The following is a 24221-nucleotide window of genomic DNA, read 5'->3' on the forward strand; positions in this document are numbered from 1 at the left end:
CAAACTATCCATGCAGGGCATGGCTGGGTAAAAACCCGCCACCCTCCCCAGGGTATGGACCCTATCCTGTGATGGGTAAGGAAACTGGGGCTCAGAGGTTATATCTCTTTCCTCCCAGGGTACCCCTCCAGCAAGGGGCAGATGTGAGGCCTGTCTGACCCCACTCCCCCTGCCTCCTGGCCCCCGCCCAGCCAGCCCTGTGCTTAATTCCAGCAATAGTCATGGGGTGGGGGTGGGGCGGGCACCATGGCCTTCCTGGCCCGTGTCTGCCTGACCATCTGTGTCCTTCCTCTCCACAGGGAACTTCCAATGGATTGGGATCCATAGATGACATTGAAACAGGTAGTGTCCCTGATTTGAGGGCACAGGGCAGAGATGGCTCCCTGCCCTAGGAACTCCCTGAAGCATGAAAGAAAATAGCGGGCCTAGGAAACCAGACTCCCTCTCAGGGAGGAGAAGGTGGGGGTCAGCCACACAGTAGGGTAGCGCTGATCTCGTGTCCTCCGCCCCAGGCCAGCACCTCCCCCAACTGGGAGTCCCCTTCTCTTCCTCACTGGCTTAACAAGTGTCCCTTAGAGAAGGCATTGCTTCTCCCCAGGTAAGATGTTCAGGCACTGAGCCAGGTCCATTCGAGAGATATCGTAGGACTGAGGGACCCTCTCCTGCTCTGCAGTGACCTTCCTTCACTGTGACTGAGCCTCCAGCCATGGAGTCAGGCTCGCGGGGCAGACAGGGTTCCTGACAGGAGCTAGGGAAAGGAGGGAAGGTGTTGCGTGAGGATCTTAGGGCCCCGGAACACCTCCCCCCACCACCAAGCAGGACCCCCTGTGGCTACTGATCCCACTCTCCCATCCACAGACTGCTACGTGGACCTGCGAGGCTCCCCAGCCCCACTCCCCTCTCCTCCCACGATGCCCCTGTTCCCTCATGTTCTGGACCTGCTGGCCCCCCTGGACAGCAGCAGCAGGGCCCTCCCTGGCACTGAGAGCCTGGACGACTTCTCTGACGGGGATGTCTTTGGGCCGGAGCTGGACACCCTACTGGACTCACTGGTGAGCCGTGTTGCCATCCTTCTGCTCCCCTGAACCCCTTCCCCACCCAGGACCCCCAGCGCGTTCATCCTCCTGTCCCACAAGGTATGGAGGGAGGGTCCCATCTCCATATCACAGTTGGAGAAACTGAGGCCCAAGGAGGGAAAGGGACCTGCTTGGGGTACAAACATGAAGCTCTAGAATGCACAGCCAGAGGGACCATGAAGATCCCTGGCTCCGCTCACAGGACAGGTCAGGGCTGAGGCACAGAGGGGTTGGCTGGCCTGCGGCCTGCAGCACCTGCCTCTGCCCAGGCCGGGGTGATCAAGTTCTCCTCCAACCCCGCCTTCTGTTCCCCACCTCACAGTCTCTGGTCCAAGGTGGCCTGCCTGGCAGCGGCGTGCCCAGCGAGTTGCCCCAGCTGATCCCTGTGTTCCCTGGTGGGACCCCACTGCTGCCACCTGTAGTGGGTGGCTCCATCCCCGTCTCCAGCCCACTGCCCCCGGCCTCCTTTGGTCTCGTCATGGACCCCTCCAAGAAGCTGGCCGCCTCTGTGCTGGATGCCCTCGACCCCCCAGGCTCGGCACTGGACTCCCTCGACCTGCTGCCATACTCGGATACGCGGTTGGATGCCCTCGACAGCTTTGGGTCGACCCGTGGTGCCCTGGACAAGCCCAACTCCTTCGTGGGTGAGGCCTGGTTGGGCACGTTCACGCCCACCCCCTTGAGGGTTTTCAAAGTACCACCGCATCTCCAGTCTCTGGGGAGTGGAGTTGGGATTACAGCTCTATTCAGCCAAGGTCCAGGCCCTCTCTCCCCATCGTGGTCCAGGGCCACCACCTCTGAGTTACTGTGTCTTCTGCAGTGCTCAGCACAGTGTAGGGCTGAGACCTGAGGGGTTAGGTGTCTTGTTCAAGATCAAACAGCAGAGCTGGGATAGTCCAGAACTCTGGACTTGCAGTATGGTGCTCTCTGCCCAGCCTTTTGGGACCCTGGGGTCGCCAGGCTGGTAGGATCCCATGGGGATGATCCTGAGGCTGGGGAAAAGGGTGCCAGCCCATAAGCTCCTTCGGCACCACCCTGAGCAGGGCACCAGGGGCCCAGAGAGGAAGCAGACCTGTCAGGGCCCTTGCAGGACCAGCTTTCAGACAGTTGGACCTAGCTAGCCCAGGGTGCTCATGGCTCAGGGGGATTCGAGAGGCTGCTGGAGCACCAATGTGCTTCACTCAGCCCTGGAGCCAAAGGGAGACTTCCTGGAGGAGCTGATGGCTGAGGGAGGTCTTAAAGGCGAAGGTCCTCTGCTGGTGGGGGGAGCAGGATGACACAGGCTTGCATGACAGAGGGACTGGCCGATGAGCAGAGTCATCAGCCAGAGGGGAGGGTGGGTTGGGGGCCTTGAAGACCTGAAGCCGGTGTCAGATGATCTTTGAGTCACACTGAGAGCTTGGGCTTTCTTCCAGGGACAGTGGGGGCTACGGCTGGTGTAAGGACAGGGTGCACATGCTCAGGCTGGGACATCGCTCTGTCCCTGGGCAGAGGCCTTGAGGGTAGAGGCAGGGGATCAGCATGAACAGTAGAGGATGTATGGCCTGGGTGGTTTCTACAAGTTACAAATGCGTACAAGGAAGTCCTCAGAGGACTTCTCACCCCTTCCGAGCAGGGCAGGTGACCCCTGTGTCTTCTTACCCAGAGGAAACCAACTCACAGGACCATCGTCCCCCAAGTGGTACTCAGAAACCAGCCCCCTCGGTGAGTACTTGGCTCAGATCCATGACTAGGTACCGTGTGCCCTCTCAGGGGTGGAAGGGAAGTGGTTGTGGGCTCCAGAGTGGAAGTGAGCCTTCTGCATGGGATGAGGTGCTGCATCCCCCAAGGAGAGGCCCCCCCAGAGTGGATGGGCCAGAGATGGTCTCTCCCCAGCCCTTCCAAACTGAGCCGCGTGCTGGGAGGGTGAGCTGAGGGCACGGCCCAACCCTTGTCTGACAGAAGAGGACATTGAGGCTCAGAGGGGTTAAGCAACTTCTCCAGGGTTAGTAACATCCCTGTTCTCAGGACTCAGCCGGGTTCTGAGTTTAGGAGAGCCCTTGGGCAGGCTGCCGCTCTGCACTCTGCACTCTGGCCTCCAGTCTAGACACTAGCTTTGTGGCCCTGGGGAAGTAACCTAACCTCTCTGAGTCTTGCCTTTTTCCCCATCTGCTGATGATGCCTTGGAAGCTTGGGAGATAGAGGCTGGGAGTGGGGAGGACATGTGCATAGGCCCCAATTGGGGCCATTCCTGTTTCTCTGCTTTCATGTTGGGCTTTTGCTCAAGGGAAGGTTCTGGGCCAAGGTCACTGTCAGCCATGCACCCCCACTAGGCTGGTTCAATCCCAGTGTTACAGATTCTTGGATCATGTTGTAAGGAATTCCCTGGCCAGGAGGGTAGGAGGAAGGGGAGGGTGCTGGGCTACAGTTCTGCTCTTGGGTAGAATGGGGGGGGGGTCATAGAGCCCCCCAGCCTCTGGTGCCCAGGCTGGCTCTGGTGGCTCCAGCCAGGGTCCAGTGCCCAAGACGGCCAACCTCCTCCCATCACAGCCAGAGCCCTCCATGCCCAACACCGCCTTGCTCATCAAGAACCCCTTGGCTGCCACCCATGAGTTCAAGCAGGCCTGCCAGCTCTGCTACCCCAAAACAGGTAATGTCACGCCTTTATGTTCCTCTGTCCTCTGCCCAGAGATACTGGGAATCCAAGAGTATAGCCTCCCAGGATAACAGAACCCTAATGTACCGGTCAGAGATAAGTGTGGGAAAACAGGAGCCCCTCCGGGTATTTTGAGCAGGTGAGGAGTTGGGGGAAGGTGCAGAACGTGGGGGTTTGGGGCTTTCAAAATTGCCAGAGAGGCTAGAGGAGCAGAAGCTGGGAGTGTCCCCTGGCCTCTAGGCTGCTTTTCCACAAGCCAGGGACCCCTCTCACACAGGGGTCGGGCCTGCTGGACCCTCCGGCCTGTATCACAGCCGCTCACAGCCCAGAGGCTGGTGCTTAGCCATGGAGTGGCGTCCAGCCAGCTGCTGCAGGAACACATTCGCCAGAGGAAACGCAGCCCACACATCGTGCCACCTCCACCTCACAGTCCGCTTCTCCCATGAGTGCATCTCCCTGGGTGAACGCAAACCTGGCCTGGAACCCAGATGGCAAAGGAGTCTGGGAAATGTAGTTCCTAGATTCCCAGCGCCCAAATCCAAGGGATGTGACAGAAGCAGTTCAGAATGATGCCCAGAGCTGGGAGACAGTTTTCAGCACCCTGGAATCTCAGAATTCTAGTCTAAGACTCATTTGCCAGAATCCCTGAAGTTTTAGTGTGATACTGTCTTGGGATGCCAGGGTTAAAAATCTTAGCAGTCTAAAGAATTCTCCATCTTAGGGGTATTAGGGTTGACAGGACGTTAGAGGTTGTCTAGTTGTTGTTGTCCACACGCTGCAGGACCACCCCCTTCATCCCCCGGCCACATGCATGTCACCCCTGAGAGTCATCCCACCAGAGCGCCCATGGACTTGTGGGGGCGGGGAGCAGGGCGCCATCCTGTTGGATGGCTGTGCCCATGATGAAGTTCTTCCTCACGGACCTCAGACTGCCTCCCCAGTCCACACACCCGCTGCCTCTAACACCCCGTGAACTGCTGTGCAGCTGGTGCTGGCCCAGCCAGGTCACACGGGCTCCCCACGGGGCTATTTCCCCATCGTCAGCGGGGAGGAGGCCCTGGGTCAGAGCCTTGGCAGGAGCAGGGCCGAGAGGGTGAATCTGAGCAGCGCCCTTCCAGGCAGGACAAGAAAGGGGCGGGCCTGCTCTCTGCCAGGCGCTGTCTTCCTCACTCCTTCTAGGGAAACATTGAAATGTCTGGAGAGTCAGAGTGGTGATGGAAGGGGGGTAGGTGCCTAGAAGGGGGTCCTTGGAGGGGCCCCCTGTCTCTAGGGAGCACTTGGCTGGGAAGGGTGTGGTATGAGCTGGTGGGAGGCCCAGCTGACGGAGGTAGGTTTTTAGGCAGGGGTCCAAGGCCCACTGCTCAGGCCCATCAGCGGTCACCCTTCAGTCCTCCACCTGAAATCTGTCTCTCTCCACGTGTCCCCACAGGGCCCAGGGCGGGCGATTACACCTACCGTGAGGGCCTCGAGCACAAGTGCAAGAGGGACATCCTGCTCGGCCGGCTCCGGAGCTCTGAGGACCAGACCTGGAAGCGGATCCGGCCCCGGCCCACCAAGACCAGCTTTGTGGGCTCCTACTACCTGTGCAAAGGTGGGTGGGCTACAGCGGGGGGCGGGCAGTGCAGCCAGGGCCTAGCTCGGCTCACACTCAGCTGTGGTTCTGCTCCTCATCACCGGTAGATGAGGGTGGACATTCGAGGATGAATCCCACAGCAGAATGAGCATCTGGCTCCTGTCCTGACAGCTCCACAGACGGGGAGGGGATATTCGGGATGTTCCATTCCAGCTAAAGCCCCTGCTGAGCGTGAGGGTCAGGCGGTTCGCGGGGGTCCCGAAGGGCTGTGGGAAAGGTGTGGGGAGAATCCACGTAAAGCACGTAGGACTGGTACATAGTATAGTAAAGGGCTTGATAAATATTAGCTTTTAAATGTTATTGTGTCATCGTTGTCCCCACTTCTGGCTCACGTCGACGTGGCCAGTATTTAATGGACATTTGTCGCGTACCTTGCTTGCCAGCTTCGATTCCCCAAGCAAGCAGTCTTCATGACTCTACAGTCACGATATCGTTAAGCGCTGTTAGTGTCGCCCTTCTGTCCCCACCATCACGCATCCTCACAACTCCAGACTAGGACATTGAGGCTTCGGAGGGCTCCGCCTTTGTCCCCCAACCCAGCCGATGGCAGTAGCCCCAGGCTGTCTGGACCAGTTCGCTGTCCTCCCAGCAGGATCTTAAGGACATGTGGCTTCTGGGCTTGAAGGCCTCAGTCAGCTCTCCCCTGGCCAGTGTAGATGAAGTCCAAATTCTGTGAGGCTTACATGTCCCCTGTCTGCCCTAACCACTCCCCAAATACCCAGAACCCAGACTCCTTTGCACACTCTTTTGAACTTGATCAAGCTGCGCCCGGATCTTGGGAAGCCATTCGCTAGAGGGCTCCCCGCTGGGGTCCAGCACAGAGCAGTCAGTGGTGATCATCTGCACATCGGCTCCCTTGTCCTTGTGTGCCTGCAGCCCGGCAGAAGGATGGGGCAGGGCAGACAGAGAGAGTGTGCGCAGGAGAGAGAAAGAAAAACCGTTTCCACCACGAGGAGATGGCAGGGCTCCGGGTTGTGAGCCTGCCGCCCTCCCAAATCCCTGGTCCCCAGGGGTTTTTTGTTTTTTTTGGGTTTTTTGTTTTTGTTTTAAAGTAGGTTCCACGGGCGCCTGGGTGGCTCAGTCGTTAAGTGTCTGCCTTCAGCTTAGGTCATGATCCCAGGGTCCTGGGATCAAGCCCCACATCACCCGCTGAGCAGGAAGCCTGCTTCTCCCTCTCCCACTCCCCCTGCTTGTGTTCCCTCTCTCGCTGTGTCTCTCTCTCTTTCTGTCAAATAAATAAATAATCTTTAATAAATAAATAAATAAATAAAGTAGGTTCCACACCCAATATGGGGTTTGGACTCGCAGCCCGGAGATCAAGAGTTGCCTGCTCTACTGACTGAGCCAACCAGGCGCCGCTGGTCCCCAGGGGTTTTATTTATTATTTCACTTAATCCCCACAACAACCCAGTGTTCTCTGTTTATGGGACAGACAGCGGAGGAATAACAGGGAATCCCAGCCCAAGTCTGCTGGATTCCAAGGCCCAGGCCCTTAACCAATGGTATTTTCCTGGTGAATAATGAGAATAAAACCCCTTGTGTTTATTTAGAGGCTTGTATTCATCTACAAAGCCCTTCGTCCTACCTCTCATCCTGCCCGACCCACATAAGGCGGCTCTGTGGGGCGGTAGGGTGGGATGACCGCATGCTTTGTAGATGGAAAAGGCAGGTGCTCCCCCCAACACAGGTATAGAGCGAAGAAGGGACCTGGCCTGGGAAGGGCTTTCCCCAGCTCGGCCACTCGGCCCCTCCCGAGTCCTGAGCAGCAGGCCACCACCCGCCACGGTGGCGATGAGCCTGAGTCCCTCCTGCTGCAGTGGAGGTCCTGGGGACTCTGTGGGCTGCCGTCCCGCCTGGCAGAACGTGTGTCCTGTTGCCTCTTTGCAGACATGATTAACAAGCAGGACTGTAAGTACGGGGATAACTGCACCTTCGCCTACCATCAGGAGGAGATCGACGTGTGGACAGAGGAGCGGAAGGGCACCCTCAACCGCGACCTGCTCTTTGACCCGCTGGGGGGCGTCAAGCGCGGCAGCCTCACCATCGCCAAGCTCCTTAAGGAGCACCAGGGCATCTTCACTTTCCTCTGTGAGGTACCCGCGCACCCGCCCCGCTCGCCTGCCACCCTCCACAGTTGATGGCACAGATGGGGCTGGGGGAGGGGCTCCCTGGCGTGCTCCATTATCAAATGTCAGTCCTGGCACCTGGGGGTTTGGGAGGCCTGACTTTAGAATCAGTAGGTCCTTGGACTACCAGAAAGGCCCATAGGACCCTATCTTGCCAAAGAAAAGAAAGAGAGATAATCATACCCACTCTTTCCAGATGGCCATCAGAGGCCAGGCTTGGCGCCAGGCGCTGGAGGTACTCATCCCCCCCGCACCTCCTTGTCTAGCTGTGCGGGCTCCGGTGCCCATTACGCCTTCCTGCCCACTTCCCTGCCTGTATCCAGGCCGTCCCCTCTCCCTGGAGCGCCCTCCCTGTATTTCTGCATCTTGGACCCTCTGAGGCTCAGCTCGGATCCCAGCAGCTCTACCAAGTTGTCGTTAATTCCTTCCCTGGAGCTGCCACAGCAGACCCTGCTGGCCCCCTGCTTCCCTGCCTGGTCAGAGCACGATGAGGGCAGTGACAGTGTCGGGCCCATCTCTGTGGAGCTGGAGCTCTGGATCCAGGTTGCTGGCAGGGTTGGTGCAACTCAGCCCAAACATGACCCATGCACAGCCAGGAGCTGCGTGGACTTTACAAAGCACTTGCAGTTCTGTCATGTCCTTTCTGAGCTTCACAGTGAGCCTGTGGGATGGCAGGCATGGTCACCCCAGTTTCCAGAGGCTTGGAGTTACCCCCTGCTCCAGGCATCTGGACCATAGAGAGCCACAGCCCAGGCTATCTGGGAGCTAGAGCCAGAGAGTGGGGGCCATAGAGCCCGGGGTGCCCTTTCTCACTCCCCTGACTCAGAGCAGGGCTGGCAGGGACCCAGTCTGCCCCTCCCTGGGTGGCCATGCTGGGTCCCAGCCCATCCCCTCCCTGGGCAGATCTGCTTTGACAGTAAGCCCCGGATCATCAGCAAAGGCACCAAGGACTCCCCGTCTGTCTGCTCCAACCTGGCTGCCAAGCACAGCTTTTACAACAACAAGTGAGTAGGACCCACGGCCTGGGCTTGGGAGCGGGGGCGCACGGAGAGCTGGGGTGGTTCAGATCCCTGGGGAGCAACTGAAGCCAGGGGGTGGATCTAGGGTGTCAAGGCGAGGGGCAGAATTTAGGGCTCAGATCCAACATCTACTGGAAAGATTGGAACCACATTTATCGAGATCTGTATTCCAAGCATTCTCTCGGGTATCTTAACGATCTCCACAGTCCTGTAAGGGGGGACTTACAGTCTCTGTTGTACTGATGAGGCTTGGAAGTAGCTCACTCAACAGGCACGTGGGAGGCCACATCTCTGACTCCCATCTGGTGCCCCCCACTGTCATGACATTGAGTGGGAGGGCTTGGGTCAGTCCTGGCACCCACCTTTGCTCCCTCTGACTGCCCTTGGCTCCGCCCCCACATGGATGATAGAGCCCAGGCCCTGAGTGAGACAAACCTAGGTCCACATCCCAGCCTGGTCAATGCCTGTTTTATGTCCTGTGGCCCTTGGTTTCCCTGTCTGTGAAGTTGATGATGATCCCAATCTCCTAGGGTTGCTGTGAGCATCATTAAAATCCTGTCCCACAAATCTAATATATTTGACATGTGTTCTATCTTAACCACCAGACCATTCCTTCTGTAGCTCAGGAGAGCACCCCTTTCCCCCAGGGGCTCAAAATATCCTATCATCTTTGTGCTCTCCCTGCAGTTCTGTGGGTTCCATATTTTCCTCAGTCCCCTCCAAATCTAGCTGGATTGCAGAATTATGGTTTTGTGTTTTTTAAAGATTTATTTATTTGAGAGAGAGAGAGAGGGAGGGAGCATGAGCGGGAAGGACAGAGGGAGAGAGAATCTCAAGCAGACTCCACGCCCCACGCGGGGCTCGATCCCACCACCCTGAGATCACAACCCGCAGAGTTAAGTTTATGATTATGAAATACAAACTAAAGAACAACAACAAATAATAAAATAAAATAAAATTGCTGTCCCAGAGGAGATGCTCGATTGCCGTTTCTCTGGATGCAGGAGCAGCTCTGGAGCGTGAAGCTGGGGAACCTGCCCTTCTCGCGCCCGGGGCACTCCCTTCTCCCAGCCTCCTAGCAGGTGGGATCTGTGCCCTCCTGCTGGCAGCGCCCCCTTGGAGCTGGCCCTGGATTGAGGCCAGGGGAGGAGCATACAGCTGGGACGACCTGAGTGTAGGACCCCCACCTCTTGCCTACTGCGCTGTCCTGTTCTAGAAGCGTTTTAATAGGGCAGGAAGACCCAGGGCGAAGCCCCCCCCCCCCCTCAGGCTTGCGCAGTGCCGGGGAGAGCAGCCCCTCCCCGGCGGGAATGATGGGGGATGGGCGGGGGCTGCCGCCTGCATCGCGCGCCCCGCCCTCTGCCCGCCAGGTGCCTGGTGCACATCGTCCGCTCCACCTCCCTCAAGTACTCCAAGATCCGCCAGTTCCAGGAGCATTTCCAGTTCGACGTGTGCCGCCACGAGGTGCGTTACGGCTGCCTACGGGAAGACAGCTGCCACTTCGCCCACAGCTTCATCGAGCTCAAAGTCTGGCTGCTGCAGCAGTACTCAGGTGAGGGGGCGGTGCGGGGGCGGGGCCGGGGCGGGCCGGGGGGCGGGCCGGGGGCGGTGCGGAATGGCTGAGGGTAGCTGGGCCAGCCCCTCGCAGGTGGCAGAGGGAGTTCAGAGGGGCGGTTACCGGGTGGGGTAACCCACTCTGCAGAAGCCGGTGCCCCCGCGGAGACTTCACAGAGGACACAGGCTCTGCTCTCAGGGAGCTTCCAGGCTTGGAAGGTCCTAGGTTTATCCGTAGCCAGGCACTGCCAGGGGAACACACGTGGGAAGGGAGAGGAGGCAGAGCCGGCTGCCTGGTTGGTCCCCAGCAGGTCACTTCCCCTCGCTGAGCCTCCATTTGCCCACCTGTGAACTGGTGATCATAATCTCCACCGTCAGGGCGTCTGGGGGGCTCGGTCGGTTAGGTGTCCGCCTTCAGCTCAGGTCATGAGCCCAGGATCCTGGGATCGAGTCCCCCGTGCAGGCCCTGCTCAGCAGGGAGTCTGCTTCTCCCTCTGCCCCTCCTCCCTGCTCGTTCTCTCTCTCTCTCTCAAAAATAAATTTTAAAAATCTTAAAAAAAAAAATCTCCCCCTCAGAGCTGAGGAGATTAAAAGATACTCACTTACTCGTTCATCTAATAGGGTGATGAGTAAACCTGCTGTGTGTCAGGGGCCCGAGCAAGAACTCTGAGATCTATAAGTAAGGGCAAGGCAGACAGTGTAACAAGTAGGTAATAAATCCTGCATTCCATCTGTTCTAGGACGCACGTTTCCCCCACTGCGTGTTATACTGTAATTTAGCAGCGTTGTTTGGGATGTAACATAAAATAATGGTGCATCTAACAATTGATGTCTTCTTAGAGTTGATGAAATAGGGTTATGTAATTTCAGACGTGCTCGGTGCTGACAGGAAAGTAAGGCAGAGCAATAGGTTGGGGAGGGACTCAGGCTGGGGCATTTAGGATAAGATGGTCAGGGAGGGCCTCTGTGAGAAGGTGGCGTTTGAGCAAGGAAGGATAGGGAGAGCATGCCAGGCAGAGGGAAGAGCAAGGCTGGAGGCCCTGAGGCAGGAGCAAGCTTGGTATAGAAACGCCGTCCCTGAAAGCAGAGCAGCTTAGTGCATGGCGGGAAGAGGGCCTGAGAGGTTGGTAGGGACCCGACTGTGTAGAAGTCTCTAGGTCGTACTTAGAGTGGGGGCTGTTCCAAATATGATGTGCAGGGTCTGGAGGGATTAAGTGGGTGGAGGTATATGATCTGATCAATATTTTTTAAAAATCACTCTGGCTACTGGGTGGAGAATAGAGGAGTGAGGACAGACAGAGGGGGACCAGAGAAGATGTGGCTCAGCCCAGGGTGACAGTGGCGGGGGTAGAAGGAGTGATCAGATTCTGGGGATATGTTGATGGACCAGATATGAAGTATGAGACAAAGGATGGCATCAAGGTCACCTGCAAGGTTTTTGAGCAGAGTAACTGGAAGAATAGGGTTGCTGTGTTCTCAGAAGGGGAGGCTGTAGGAGGAGCAGGTTTCGGGGGGGGTCCCATCAGGGCTCAGTGCGGGATGTGGGGAGTTTGAGCTGCCTCTTGGACTTCAAGTGAAGATGTTGAGCAGGCAACCCGATGTGGAAGTCTGGAAGTCACAGGTGAGGTCTGGGCTGGTGATCTGTATTTGGGAATCCTTAGCAAGAAAATGGGTGTCAAACATAGTGCCTGGCCCAGAGTAAGCCCCCAGTGACAAGTGGTCACGTAGAACAGTATCTATAGGACAAGGTCGAAAGGAAATCAGTCAGAAAGGGGCTGGAGGAGATGGGAGAGGTTCCAAGCTGTACCTCAGAGGGTGGGTTCCGCAGTCAGCAGTCAGACTGGGAAGGTCTAGGCCACCAGGTTCTGCCCCTTTGCTAACCTGCAGTGAAGAGCAGCGGCCCCTCAGTGAGCTAGTGAGCCAGGTTGGGCCAAGCCCGGAGCCCTAAGAACAGTGGGCCAGGGACTGCCAAGCAGCATTCAGGCCTGAGACCCCACTGAAAGAGGTGGGGGTTAAGGAAGGGTGCTGAGCAGCTGGGGGGACCTTAGCATGAGGGCAGGGGAGTCACCGTGCCATGCTGCAGGGCCAACACCTTTCTCCTGCATTTCCCCACTCTTGGCTGCATTTGATTCTCCTACTCCCTGTGAGGGCTTGGAGCAGGTCCTCCATTCCCAATTGCAGATGCAAAGAGACCCAGAGAAGACCCAGCTTTCCCTACTCCCCATGTCTTTCTGTGGCAGGGCCTGGCTGGGGAATGGGGCTCCTTCGCCTGGGCCTGGGTGGCACCTTGCAGATCCCCTGCCTCTCTCCTCGCTGAGCTCCTTCACGGATGCCTGTGTCTGGTCCCACCCTCCACAGGCATGACCCACGAAGACATCGTCCAGGAATCCAAGAAGTACTGGCAGCAGATGGAGGCCCATGCAGGGAAGGCCAGCAGCGGCTTGGTGAGGCCCTGGATTGGCGTTGGGGGTGGGACCAGGTCCCCGAGAGCCATTCCCCATCCCTTTAATGGAATCTAATTTCAGACTTACCAGAAAATTATCAGAATACTACAAAGAATTCATGTATACCCGTTTCTGGATTCCCCGGATAGTAACCATTTTACCACGTTCCACACTTGCTTCGTCCTGTGTGTGTGTGTGTGTGTGTGTGTGTGTGGACGTCCACACATAGACATTTATATACAATTATATCCATAGCTTCTTCTGAACCATTTGAGAGTAAGTTGTAGACATGATGCCATATCACCCCTAAATACTTCGCTATTTCCTAAAAATAAGGACTCTGTCTTACATAATAACCACAGGACAATTATCAGCACCACAGAACTAACATTGGGGTAATTTTTCAGATTATGGTGTCCTATTACTTAGATTTTGTGAATCATCCCCAAATCCCAAGTGATGCTGCATTCATTTGTTGTGTCTGTCTACTCTCTCTCTTTCTTTTTTAAGATTTTATTTATTTGAGAAAGAGAAAGGGACAGAGAGAGCACAGGTGGGGAGGGGGCAGAGGGAGAAGGAGAAGCAGGTTCCCCACTGAGCAGGGAACCCGACTCGGGACTCAATCCCAGGACCCTGAGATCATGACCTGAGCTAAAGGCAGATGCTTAACGGACTAAGCCACCCAGGCGCCCCTATCTAGTCTCTTTTAATCTAGAGCAGTCCCGCAGTCTTTCTTGTCTTGCATGACATTGATGGTTTTGAAAAGCAGCTGTCTTGTGAAAGGCCCATCCATTTGGGATTGTCTGATGGTTCCTCAAATCGCAGAGGTGCTATTATGTTCTCCGTTCACTCATCAGGATGCACGTCATCTCAATGTGTCCCTTTACTGGTGATCACGTGGTTAGAGGCGCCCCCACTGTAAAGGTTTCTCTACCATGAAGTTATGTTTTTCCCCCTTTGTAATGAAGAAGTATCTTCCAGGGAGGGTCCTTGAGACTGTGTGAATATTCTGGTATTCCTTCCCACTGGTCGTATCGTCTCCCATCCGTCCCAATCCTCACCCTGCTCCTGAAGAAGTGAGCTGTGGCACTGTGGCATTTGCAGATGGGGAAACTGAGTCTCAGACATGCTTGAGACTAAGCCAGGGGCACACTTAGTAGAGTAAATGCCTGGTTCTCTGACATCTTGTCCAGAGCTCGTTCTGCTCCCCCACCATCCGGCCCCATTCCTGCCACCCCTGAGGATTGCTCACCCATAAAATGGGGATCATGATCTTGCCTGCCATCTCCCAGGGAGGGCGTGAGGGTCACAGAAGCTGACCAGGCTGCAGCTTGCCGAGTCTCCGCTCTGCACTGGGCCCCGTGCCTTCCCCAATCCTCATATCCTCCTCCCCGAGAGGTAGGGACCATTATAGCCCAGGGTGACAGTGGGGACAGAAGGGGTGGTCTCAGGCCTAAGAGATAGTGTGAGGTAAGACCTCTGTGCCATCCACACATGAGGGATGACACCCTCCCCAGGCCAGGACCACCCACTGGTCGCTTTGGGAGAAGGCTGGGCCCCTGGCCCCTCCTGAGGCCAGCGTGGGGATGGGAGTGAGCCAGGGAGCAGGGCAGGCTGTCCCACAGGGCTGCCTGGTCCCCTTGGGACTTCCCCCTCCCTCTCCCTAGCCCGTCTTTCTGCTCCTTTTTCTTTCTCTCCCCGCTTCCTGGTTGTCCCCCTCCTCTGTCCCTTCCTGTGCTATCCTCTTCTCTCTTCCCCCTCTCTGCCATGTGGTTTGTTTTTTGTTCCTGGCCAGGATCCCAGCTGGAACGCAGTGAGGGGCTTGGGTTGGACCTGCAGTGTTACCTTCTAAGAGAACTCTGAGTCCTCACCACCTCCTACCCCTTCTTCCTCCTCAGGGCTGCTCCCAGGGTCCCCAGGTGCCACGACAGGCTTCCACCTCCTCTTGCTGCCAGGGGCCCCACCTGGCCCACCCAAGATGCCACCCTTGGGCCTGGCTCGGGAACAGGGCTTCTGTGCCAGGCCTGGCTGCGACCAGGGCATGAGGCGTCTTGCTTGCTTGCCATCAGAGGGCGGGTCGGCAGCACTGGGAGGCCGAGGGTGAGGTGCCAGGGTAGAAGCTGCTCGGGCTCAGTGCCCATGGCTCTGCAGCTGTGCCATCCCACAAACGAGCATGCCTCTCTGCAGACTCCTGTCCTCAGGCCACTTAGCCGGGGCTGGATTAGTAACCTCTCTGAGCCTCTGCTTCTATCGGTCTAGTGGGAGTGAGCCCCCCACCCCCACCCCCACCCCCCAGGGCTGCAGCAAGGACTTGGTGAGGCTGTACAGTTGTGAAAAGGGAAGTTCAGTGAACCGGCATGGCTGTCTCCACTTACCTCACCTGTGAAATGGGTCCCCTCGGGCTTCTGTGAGAATCTGGTGGAACACCTGGAAATCAGGAGTGATGTGGAGAACCTCCTGCCCGCTCTTAGCACAGGCCATGCCCCAGTTACAAAGGTCTGCTTTTACCTTGTCCCTGAGGTGACGTGGAGGTCATCCTGGGGCCGAGCCAGGCTGCGAGTCGTCCAGCACCAGGCCAGGGGTCAGTGAACACACGTGGACAGAACCCCTTCCTGCTCAAGGACGGGCCCTGGGCTAGGTAGTGCCAGGCACACAGGGTGCTCCCTTGGTAGGGGACATGTACCCTCCTCCAGCCTGGAGGAGAGAGAGCTGCCTGGACGGGTGACCCCACGTCTGAGGCTCCAGGGAGGACAGGGAGGCTCTAGGTAACAGGAGAGTCAGTAGGTGAGCCGACAGAGCTGGGTGAGGGGCGTGAAAGTGGCAGAAGACAAGGTTGCGTGGGCATTTTTCCCACCTTTCAGCCCCCCCCCCCCATCCCAGGGGTGAGGAGAGCAAGCCCTCCTGCCTGCAAAGGAAAGGCTAGAGCAGAGGATGGGGGATGAGCCTGGTGGGGCCTTAGGGGGTCCAGGGCTGCCCAGAAGTCTGTGCCACCCCCCAGGGCAGCCTCCTGTGCAAGTGGCTTCCCACCTGGGCCCTGCTGTCCACCCGGCCCAGGCCTCATAACGAGCTGAGCTGATCAACATGACAGAGTTCAGGTACTATGGGAGCTCCTAGGATGGGCAGCTACCACTTAGGAGAGCTCCAGGGAAGGCTTCCTAAAGGAGGTGGTGCTCGAGCTCGGTCTTGAAAGTTTCCAGAATCAGCCTGACGAAGTACAGAGGAAGGGCATTCCAGGCAGAGGGACAGCATGTGCAAAAGCATGCCATGCTCAGGGAAACGGCAGTGGTTCCAAAGAGCAGACCCGTGGGGACTCGCCAGACAAGGCAGAGAGTAGTCGATCGGGAATCAGGGCCCCCTCCCAGGCCTGGCTCCCGCACTGAGAGGCTGGGGGGCCTAGCATGGGGAGGTTACTTCTCTCTGGCAAGTGGTAACGGGCTGGCTCGTTCTGAGGCTCTGGGTGGGCCCTCACACCCCTGGAGGGGCCACCTGCGTGACAGACCCCAGGCCTCAGCCCTGATGCCTTTGGATTCACCAGCCCCTTTCCCCAGCAGGGCGCCCCTCGGACACATGGGCCCAGCACCTTCGACCTGCAGATGAAGTTTGTGTGTGGCCAGTGCTGGAGGAACGGGCAGGTGGTAGAACCTGACAAAGACCTCAAGTACTGCAGCGCCAAGGCCCGGCACTGGTGAGCCAGGCGCCCCGCTGGGGGGTGGGGGAGCCCACCCGAGCCACACGAGTAAGGAGGCCAGGCCTCTTCCCCGGGCCTCTCCCCAGCAAATCCCCCTCTGTCCCACAGCTGGACCAAGGAGCGGCGGGTCCTTCTGGTGATGTCAAAGGCCAAGAGGAAATGGGTGTCTGTGAGGCCCCTGCCTTCCATTCGCAACTTCCCACAGCAATACGATGTGAGCGCCGGGAGTGGGGTGCAGGGTGGCGGTGGGAGCTCAGGTGTGAGGGCTGAGGGGCCCTAGGAGGGCTTGCCTGCCGGCTGGGGCCGTGACAGTCTCCAGCGGGACTCAGCTGGCTCTCCCCACACCCACGCTGTAGCTCTGCATCCATGCGCAGAACGGCCGAAAGTGCCAGTACGTGGGGAACTGCTCCTTCGCACACAGCCCGGAGGAGAGGGACATGTGGACGTTCATGAAGGAGAACAAGAGTGAGTGCAAGAGTGGGCCCAGCACCCCCGCCCTGCCAGACACCCCCCGACCACCACCATCAGCAGGCCCAAGAGCACCTGCTCGCTCTCCCTTTGCCACCCCAGACGGGGCCCTCTCAGCGTCTTCCATCGCTGACCTGGCAGCCCGACAGCAAGGCCTGGGGTGGCCCCACTCCCATGTCCAGGGGCGGGGGCCAGGGGGCAGAATGGAGGGAGGATCCCCCCCACCGAGCACCCTGTCCTCTCCTTCCCACCAGTCCTGGACATGCAGCAGACCTATGACATGTGGCTGAAGAAACACAACCCGGGGAAGCCAGGGGAAGGGACCCCAATCAGTTCTCGGGAAGGGGAGAAGCAGATCCAGATGCCCACGGACTACGCCGACATCATGGTAACGGCCTCGCTCGCGCTGGGGCCCGGGTGGGAGGCTGATCTGGGAGGGCGTGCGGAGGGCCCGGCCTCGCCGGGGAACGTCGGGGCCGGGGTGCGAGGACTGGGCACCCATGGCGCTGTGCCCCCAGATGGGCTACCACTGCTGGCTCTGCGGTAAAAACAGCAACAGCAAGAAGCAGTGGCAGCAGCACATCCAGTCCGAGAAGCACAAGGAGAAGGTCTTCACGTCCGACAGCGACGCCAGCGGCTGGGCCTACCGCTTCCCCATGGGCGAGTTCCGGCTCTGCGACAGGTGCTCCCGGGGCGGGCTCGGCGGGCTCGGCGGGCAGCAGGGTGGGCCTGAGATGAGCCTGTGGCCAGCCCTGGCTCCCCTTGGCCCGGAGATAACATGTGGAGGGGGGCGGTGTCCTAAAGCAGCTGCTCCTGGATGCCAGGAGCCTGGGGGCGGGCGGGCTCAGAACCGCGGACCCCTGCCGGCAGCCCTGGGGCAGGTCCTGGAGGAGGCTGGGACGGGCCCCCTTTCACCAGGACCGACGCTGCCCAGGGAGAGGCTTGTCTTGGGGGAGGTTAAGCAGCCGGCCCAAGGTCCGCAGCCCGTGGTGGAAAGGGCGTGGGGCTTGGGCAGTGAGCCTCCTGCTGCCCACAGGCTCCAGAAGGGCAAGGCCTGCCCAGATGGGGACAAGTGCCGCTGCGCTCACGGGCAGGAGGAGCTCACCGAGTGGCTGGACCGGCGCGAGGTGCTGAAGCAGAAGCTGGCCAAGGCCCGCAAGGATATGCTTCTGTGCCCACGGGACGACGACTTTGGCAAATACAACTTCCTGCTGCAAGAGGATGGGAACACCACCGGTGCCGCCCCAGAAGCCCCTGTGGCCGCCGCTGTCACCGGGGAGTAGGGCCAGCTCTGGGCCTCGGGTGAAGTCCTAGGGTCAGGGGGCGGGGGTGGGGACAGAGGGCCTGATAGGAGGGCCAGGGCAGGCCAGGGCTGGGGGTGGGGGGCCGCCCTCCTCAGGCAGCCCCCGGCCCCCTGGGGCCCCATCCATCCTCTCTGCGCCCACCACCTGTGTGCATACCCAGGTGCACGTGCTGCAGCCCTAAGTGGTCCCAGGGTCCTCATCCTGCTGGAACCCCGGGCAGCTATCCCCCACCCCACCCCACCCCCGGCTCTCCTGGTTGGGGACGGAGGGGCCTGGCCGACCCCTCCAGCTTCAGCCTACAGCTTTAACTTCTGTCTGGTCCTAAAGGGGGCCCAAAGCTCAGGGCTGGGGAGCCTGGGGTCCCCACTTGAATCTGCAGCGGGAGGGTCCTTCTCCCTGCCCCACCCTCACCCCACCCCCACCTCCCCCAGGGGGCAGATCAGGACATAACAGAGGGCTGGAGGCCCCAATTAGCTTTAAAACACAGCCCCAGGATGGAGCTGGGAACACACTCCTGGTCACTTACCCTCTGGGGCCTCAGTTTCCCCTCCGGTTGGAAGAGTGGGAGGGGCTGGGCTAGATGATCTCTGGAGCCTCTCCAGTCAGGCCCCCAGCCTAGCCCTCTTCCTTGTGGGCCACCGAATGTAGACTGTAGGTGCTCAGAGTCCTTGGAGATGACTCAGCCCAAACGCCCTTATTGCAGACAGGGAGACTGAGGCCTGGAAGGGACGGGTGATCTGCCAGGGTCTCCAGCCCAAGGCACAAGGTAGAGCCAGGAGGCAAACTAGTCAAAAGGCTAAGGGCCAGTTGTCTGCTGGAGCCTCCGGGCTCTTGGCAGGAAAAGGACAGTCTCTGAATCAGTGTGGCATCGGGGTCCCAGGCGGTGCCCCCTGTGGGCTGAGGAAGGGAGGCTCAGGCTCATGTCAGCACCATGTAGAGGGACTGTCCCCTCCTGAGGATGGTTGTAGGGAGTGTAGCAGCATGTTACTTCCCACGCCCACTAGGGGTGGTGATAATGGGCAGAGCACCCATGGGCTCAGCTTCTGCAGGATGAACTGGAAGGAAGGGGAAGGGTGGGGGTCGGAATACGGAGGGAAGGGAGATGACCCTGGGCACCAGGGACCACTCTAGGATCGGACACAGCCCCTCTTTCTTGGGGACCCAGCATGGCCCTCTTCCCCTTCTCCCCAGACCTAGACGTACAGTTGCCCCTGTCTGTCCTAGCCCTCTCTGATTCCCGGCCCTACCAGCTGCCTGGGACCTCAGCCGACCCCCAGCACCTGCCCCCAGCCACTAAGCCCTGCCCCATCCCTCTTGTCTGACCTGTCTGCGTGCACCCCCTCCTCTCCATCCCACCCCCTGTGGGCACACCCAGCCTCCCCTGGTTCCCGAGACATTCCAGAATGTCCCACGCAGTTGGCACAAGGAGTGGGGCCCCCCCGGAAGGAACCTGGGACCACAGCTGGAGTCAGGGGTGGGGGTGAGACAGAGAGAATGGAATCCCCCTCATTTCTCCTCAAGCAAGGATCGATAGTGAGCGATGATGTGATTCTGGGCACCCCGGGCGCAGAGAACCCTGTTACTCCTGCCGTCACTGCCCAGCCTTCCCCAGTAATCGTGGCATGCACCCTTTCCTCCCCCTGCCCCTCCCCCAGCAGGCTGGCACCGTGGTGCCGGCGGCATGACTGGAGGGGAGGAGAGACCACACCCAAGGTGGGGGCCGTGGCTGTGAATGTGGATGACACTTGTTTTCCCTGATCCGTGGTGTTGCAGTCTGTCGTCACCAGCCTCGTTTTTAGTGTGTATATATGTCGCCCCCGTGATGCATATATACACAGGTATTAAATATATCGCTCTATATAATATTATATATGTGTGTGGTATCCAAGGAATCACTTCTAATGAGGGCTAAAGATAAAGAATTTGGCCAGAAAATGCAGCCATCCTGGTGTAATTAAGAGGGACTTTTCAGATGCAGGGACTTGGAGCTGTGGGTTGGAGGGGGTTTGACAGTAGGGGCGGGAGCGGCCCTGCCTGGGCCCAGTTCCCAGAGCACTCCGGCCTCACTGGGAGCAGTGGTGCTCCAGGAAAGGAAATGATTGGTGTTTGTCTCCCACCCAGAAGAATAGGATCAGAGTCCAGATTTTTCTTCTTCAGCCTGTTATCCATCCAGGGGCCATTGAGATCTGGGGCTCCCTGGCCTGGCCAGAGCTGGATCCCCCACACAGTTGGGCAGAGAGCAAGAGGCAGGGGGTGGGGGGACAGGAGTCCACTTTGAATGATGAGAGTGATTATTTCAGTCGTGACCCCGACTGGGAGGCTTGGAGAGTTGAATCAGGGGCCTGTGCCCCCGCCAGCAGGCAGAGACTAGACTTCGAACATGGCGGGGGCAGGCGCCCCCGATGTGAGTGTCCCTTTGGGGTAGGGGAAAGAGGGATGCTGCATTTCTCAGCTGGGCAGTAATCAATTTAATGGTCCTTTTAAAATGTCTGTGTATTAAAAATTTAAGAATACCACACTTTAATATTAAATATTCATAAGGTCTAGTATCTTGATAATAATGTAGATGTTTTAATAACAATTTTTGTCCTTCTTAAAATAAAATGAAAGAAACTTGATTCTTTTAGCCTTTGTTCTAGAAAATAAACGTGTGCACTTTGACCTCTTTCCCCAAGGTGTCGCTCCCGTTCCTCCCTGCCCGGTGCCTGGGGGCCTGGGCTGCTCCTTACCCGTGGGGCAGAGCTGCCTGGCGCTGGGCAGGCCTAAAGGTGAACATTCCGAGGGGTGAGGGGTGGAAGGTCTGTGTCCCTGTGTAAACAGGGCAGCCCAGCTGACCCCAGCTCAGGCAGCACCTCGGCTGGCGGGGACAAGCTGTACTGTGTACAAGTAGGCCCAGCAGCACCCTTCACCCTGCTGCTGCCTGCCTGCTCCCAGCCCTCCGCATGGGGCCATCCAGAGGTACCCACCCCTCCCTGCTTCGATCAAGGGCACCGTCTTGAGTTCCAGAGAGCTGGCTCTGCCCTTTCTGGGTGTGGCTTTTCCAGAAAAGTAAGGGGTCATGCCATGCTTCGGTATAGGATTCTGACTGCACCCCTGGACCCCTCTGGGCCCAGATTCCTCATCTTTTAAAGGAGAGAGCGTATTAGATTGGGGATTCTCGATCGGGGAAGCCCGTATCTGCTGGGGTTAGAGGTGCTTTTCCAAATCTCTTGCATCGTGCATGTTGCAGGTGATGGGGAATCCTGATGGGTGGGGCTACCGTGTTCAAGAACCAGCTCCCACCAGACTGCTTTCAGGAACAGGGGTCCAAGGCCTGTGAATTCTCCAAGGACAGAGTCATTTGGGCCAGATACGCAGAGGGGCTCAGGTGCTTGATAAATGACCAGATGAGCAAGAGAAACGGCCAACTCGACTGAGCACCTTCTGTGTACCGGGCACCGGATACACCGTGTCTGTTCTCTACAACCACCCCACACGTTTGATGTCCACATCTTATAGACGTTCAGCAGAGGTTCCAAGGACCCTCAGAAAGGACACAGTAAAACAAGAACCACTGGGAACTGAGTGATTGGCAAAGGTCCCTTCAGCACTGATGTTCTGGGGTTCTTGGCACCCCTGGCAACACCGTGAGAAGCCAAAGCGGCATGGCAAGGTACCACTCCCGAAGGAAAAATGCAGACCCGTCCTCAGGCTGGAGAGATCAGGAACCTGCATCTGGACCTCCCTTAAACTCAGAAAAATCAAAGGAAGTAAGATAAGCAGGACCTCAATGGACCTGGTGGGCAAAATTCTCAAATTCTCTTCTGGTCCTCCTTCAGCTCAAGTTGCTAAACAGTCACTGAGCGCCCACTCCATCTCAGATCCTGGGAACATTGTTACTGAAGAAACGTGGCTTCCCTTGACCCCACAGTCCGCCAGGGGATACAGACCTACATGGGAGAGTGTAGGAAAGTCGGACAGGCACGGTGGTGGGAGGTACTCCAGGTGCCAGATCCAGGGAGGGCTTCCTGGAGGAGGCGGAACTGGAATAGACTTAAAGAGATTGCTGTATCACTGTCATCGATGTGCCCTTACTGTCCTGCATCTTTCTTTTTCTCTCTGTTGTATTTTGCATGTGTGTCTCCAAGCCCCCATGTAAGCTAGGTATTTACGATCCATGGCTGACACTTCATCCATCAAGGGGCCGGGACTGGTTTGAGCGGCCTCCGGTTCCTGAGCACATGTCCATTTCTGGTCTTCGCTCCTGTGGGTAAGGGCCGCAGTGGAGCCCCACCACCACCAAGGAGCCCCAGCAGGCTCCTCCTCCCTGCCTCTGGGGAAGCGGCTGCTAAGGGGACCTGCAGGTGGGTGGGGGGAAGCTCTGCACCTCTCTAGAGAAAGCCCTTGAGGGCTCTGCCAGAAACTGCGTCCACATATACCCCCTATGGGGGAGCCATCTACAGCAGGCGTCAGACCTCTGAGCCTGGAAACCCAAGAAGTGCAGGCAGTCCCAACAGCGCCGCCTTGAGGCCCTTTCCAAAGGTCTCCAGGTTTCTCTGCAGCCTCCCCTCCCCATCTCTCCCCTCTCCAGCCGCTTGACCCAGCAACCCGCTGATGTGGCCCCTGTGTGACCATAGGTGACGCTGCCAACTGGACACCCCGGGTGCGGGGGAGGGGGAGGGTGCCACGTGGACTGACTTGCAGTGGCATGAAAATCCCCTAAGGGTAGGGACCTGCCTGGCCGGGTTTGTTACTTAACTTTGAATCCCTCACAAGGTCTAGGCTGGTGTCGGGTAAGCAGTAAGCGCTCATTCACGGTCTTAGATGCTTAGTACATTTGTACATTGAAAGGGTTCAATGTACCAATGTACGTAGAGGGGCGCCTGGGTGGCTCAGTCGTTAAGCGTCTGCCTTTGGCTCAGGTCATGATCCCGGGGTCCTGGGATCGAGCCCTGCATCGGCTCCCTGCTCAATGGAGAGTCTGCTTCTCCCTCTCCCTCTCCTCCCCCCCCCCCCCCGCTCGTGCTCTCTCTCTCGCTCCTTCGTTCTCTCAGATAAATAAATAAAATTAAAAAAAAAAAAAAGAAAAGGTTCTGCAGAGAGTTCACCGGAATGGATCTCCGAGGATGAAATGTCATTCGGCAGGTGGGTGTTTTTGAGACATGTAGGGCATTTCCTGTTGTCTCTGGAGTCATGCTCTGTGGGCACCTACCCACTCCACCTTTGTGGTAAGCCGGTCTAGCACGTGAGGGGGTTCTTGGGCCAAGGAGTGGTTCAGTCAGCCCCAGCCTGCAAATCCCAGCTCAGCTTGAGGCAGCCAGCACACCAGGCCCACCTCACCCTCACCGCCCAGTGTCTCAGAAGCAAAGGGCACTAGAAGGATAAAGAAGAAACTAAATTTGTTTCTGAGGAAGAGGAATGGGGAGGAAGGACAGGAAGAGAAATCAAAACTGCTGGGCCCCTGGGTGGCTCAGTTGGTTAGGCGACTGCCTTCGGCTCGGGTCATGATACCGGAGTTCCTGGATCGAGTCCCGCATTGGGCTCCCTGCTCGGCGGGGAGTCTGCTTCTCCCTCCGACCCTACCCCCTCTTATGCTCTCTCGCTCTCTCTCCCTCAAATAAATAAAATAAAATCTTAAAAAAAAAAAAAAAGAAATCAAAAGTGTTGGGCTTTGCACCATATAATGTTTTTTGTATTCAAAACTTGAAATTAATTTGTTTATTTGTAATTAATTGGGGGAAAGAGCATAGTTTGGGGAGGGCTCTTAGGGAAGAAGGGAGGGTAATTAGAGGACAGGCAGAGGGCTGTTGGGGAGGGGACAGGCCAGAGAGGTTCCTGGAGAATTTTTGCTTCTGTGCAAAATAGAGTTTTGGAAAGCAGTAAAGAACTGCCTAGAAATCATCTACATGCAGGGAACCAAATGCTTATTGCATCCAATTTGGAGCGTCAGAGACATGGAACCAGAGCTGAAGGGAACTTTAGAGGTCACACCACTGAGGAGTTTGGGAACTGAGATCCAGAAGAGCGGTGTGGCTTGTTCAAGATCCCACATCAGTGTGGCACAATCACGAGCCTGACACCATCCCCCCACCCCCACCCCACCAGCCAAGTCTGATGTCGGTCTTTGGTGGAGGGGGACATACAGAACCTTGGCTTTGACCACACATTCAGGTGGCCTGGGGACCACAGAGGCCAGTGTCCTGGAGAGAGGGCCAGAGAGCAAACAGCCAATTGCCACCGAGGTCTGCAGGACGGGCTGGGAAGCAGGACATCACGCAAGACGAGTCTAAGCCAG

At 57.7% G+C, this 24221-nt stretch overlaps 1 protein-coding gene across 5 annotated transcripts in view; it reads left to right on the forward strand.

Moving 5' to 3' along the window:
* ZC3H7B (zinc finger CCCH-type containing 7B) overlaps positions 1-20608 on the forward strand; it is a 56347-nt gene extending 35739 nt beyond the window's left edge. For 2 of the 5 annotated variants that reach the window (XM_032416802.1, XM_032416804.1), the window contains exons 8-23: positions 300-342; positions 859-1052; positions 1399-1720; positions 2692-2780; positions 3606-3705; positions 5141-5302; positions 7232-7437; positions 8374-8474; positions 9860-10041; positions 12402-12487; positions 16036-16172; positions 16284-16389; positions 16532-16640; positions 16898-17031; positions 17162-17325; positions 17680-20608. In XM_032416802.1, coding sequence (XP_032272693.1) covers positions 300-342; positions 859-1052; positions 1399-1720; positions 2692-2780; positions 3606-3705; positions 5141-5302; positions 7232-7437; positions 8374-8474; positions 9860-10041; positions 12402-12487; positions 16036-16172; positions 16284-16389; positions 16532-16640; positions 16898-17031; positions 17162-17325; positions 17680-17926 — 2382 coding nt within the window. In that variant the 3' untranslated portion in view covers positions 17927-20608. The remainder of the gene's footprint in view (positions 1-299; positions 343-858; positions 1053-1398; positions 1721-2691; positions 2781-3605; positions 3706-5140; positions 5303-7231; positions 7438-8373; positions 8475-9859; positions 10042-12401; positions 12488-16035; positions 16173-16283; positions 16390-16531; positions 16641-16897; positions 17032-17161; positions 17326-17679) is intronic. The other 3 variants (XM_032416805.1, XM_032416803.1, XM_032416807.1) reach the window with 3 other exon arrangements.
* Positions 20609-24221: the final 3613 nt, after the last annotated feature.

This window comes from Phoca vitulina, unplaced genomic scaffold (assembly GCF_004348235.1).
Source record: "Phoca vitulina isolate PV1807 unplaced genomic scaffold, GSC_HSeal_1.0 scaffold19, whole genome shotgun sequence".
Lineage (NCBI taxonomy): Eukaryota > Metazoa > Chordata > Mammalia > Carnivora > Phocidae > Phoca > Phoca vitulina.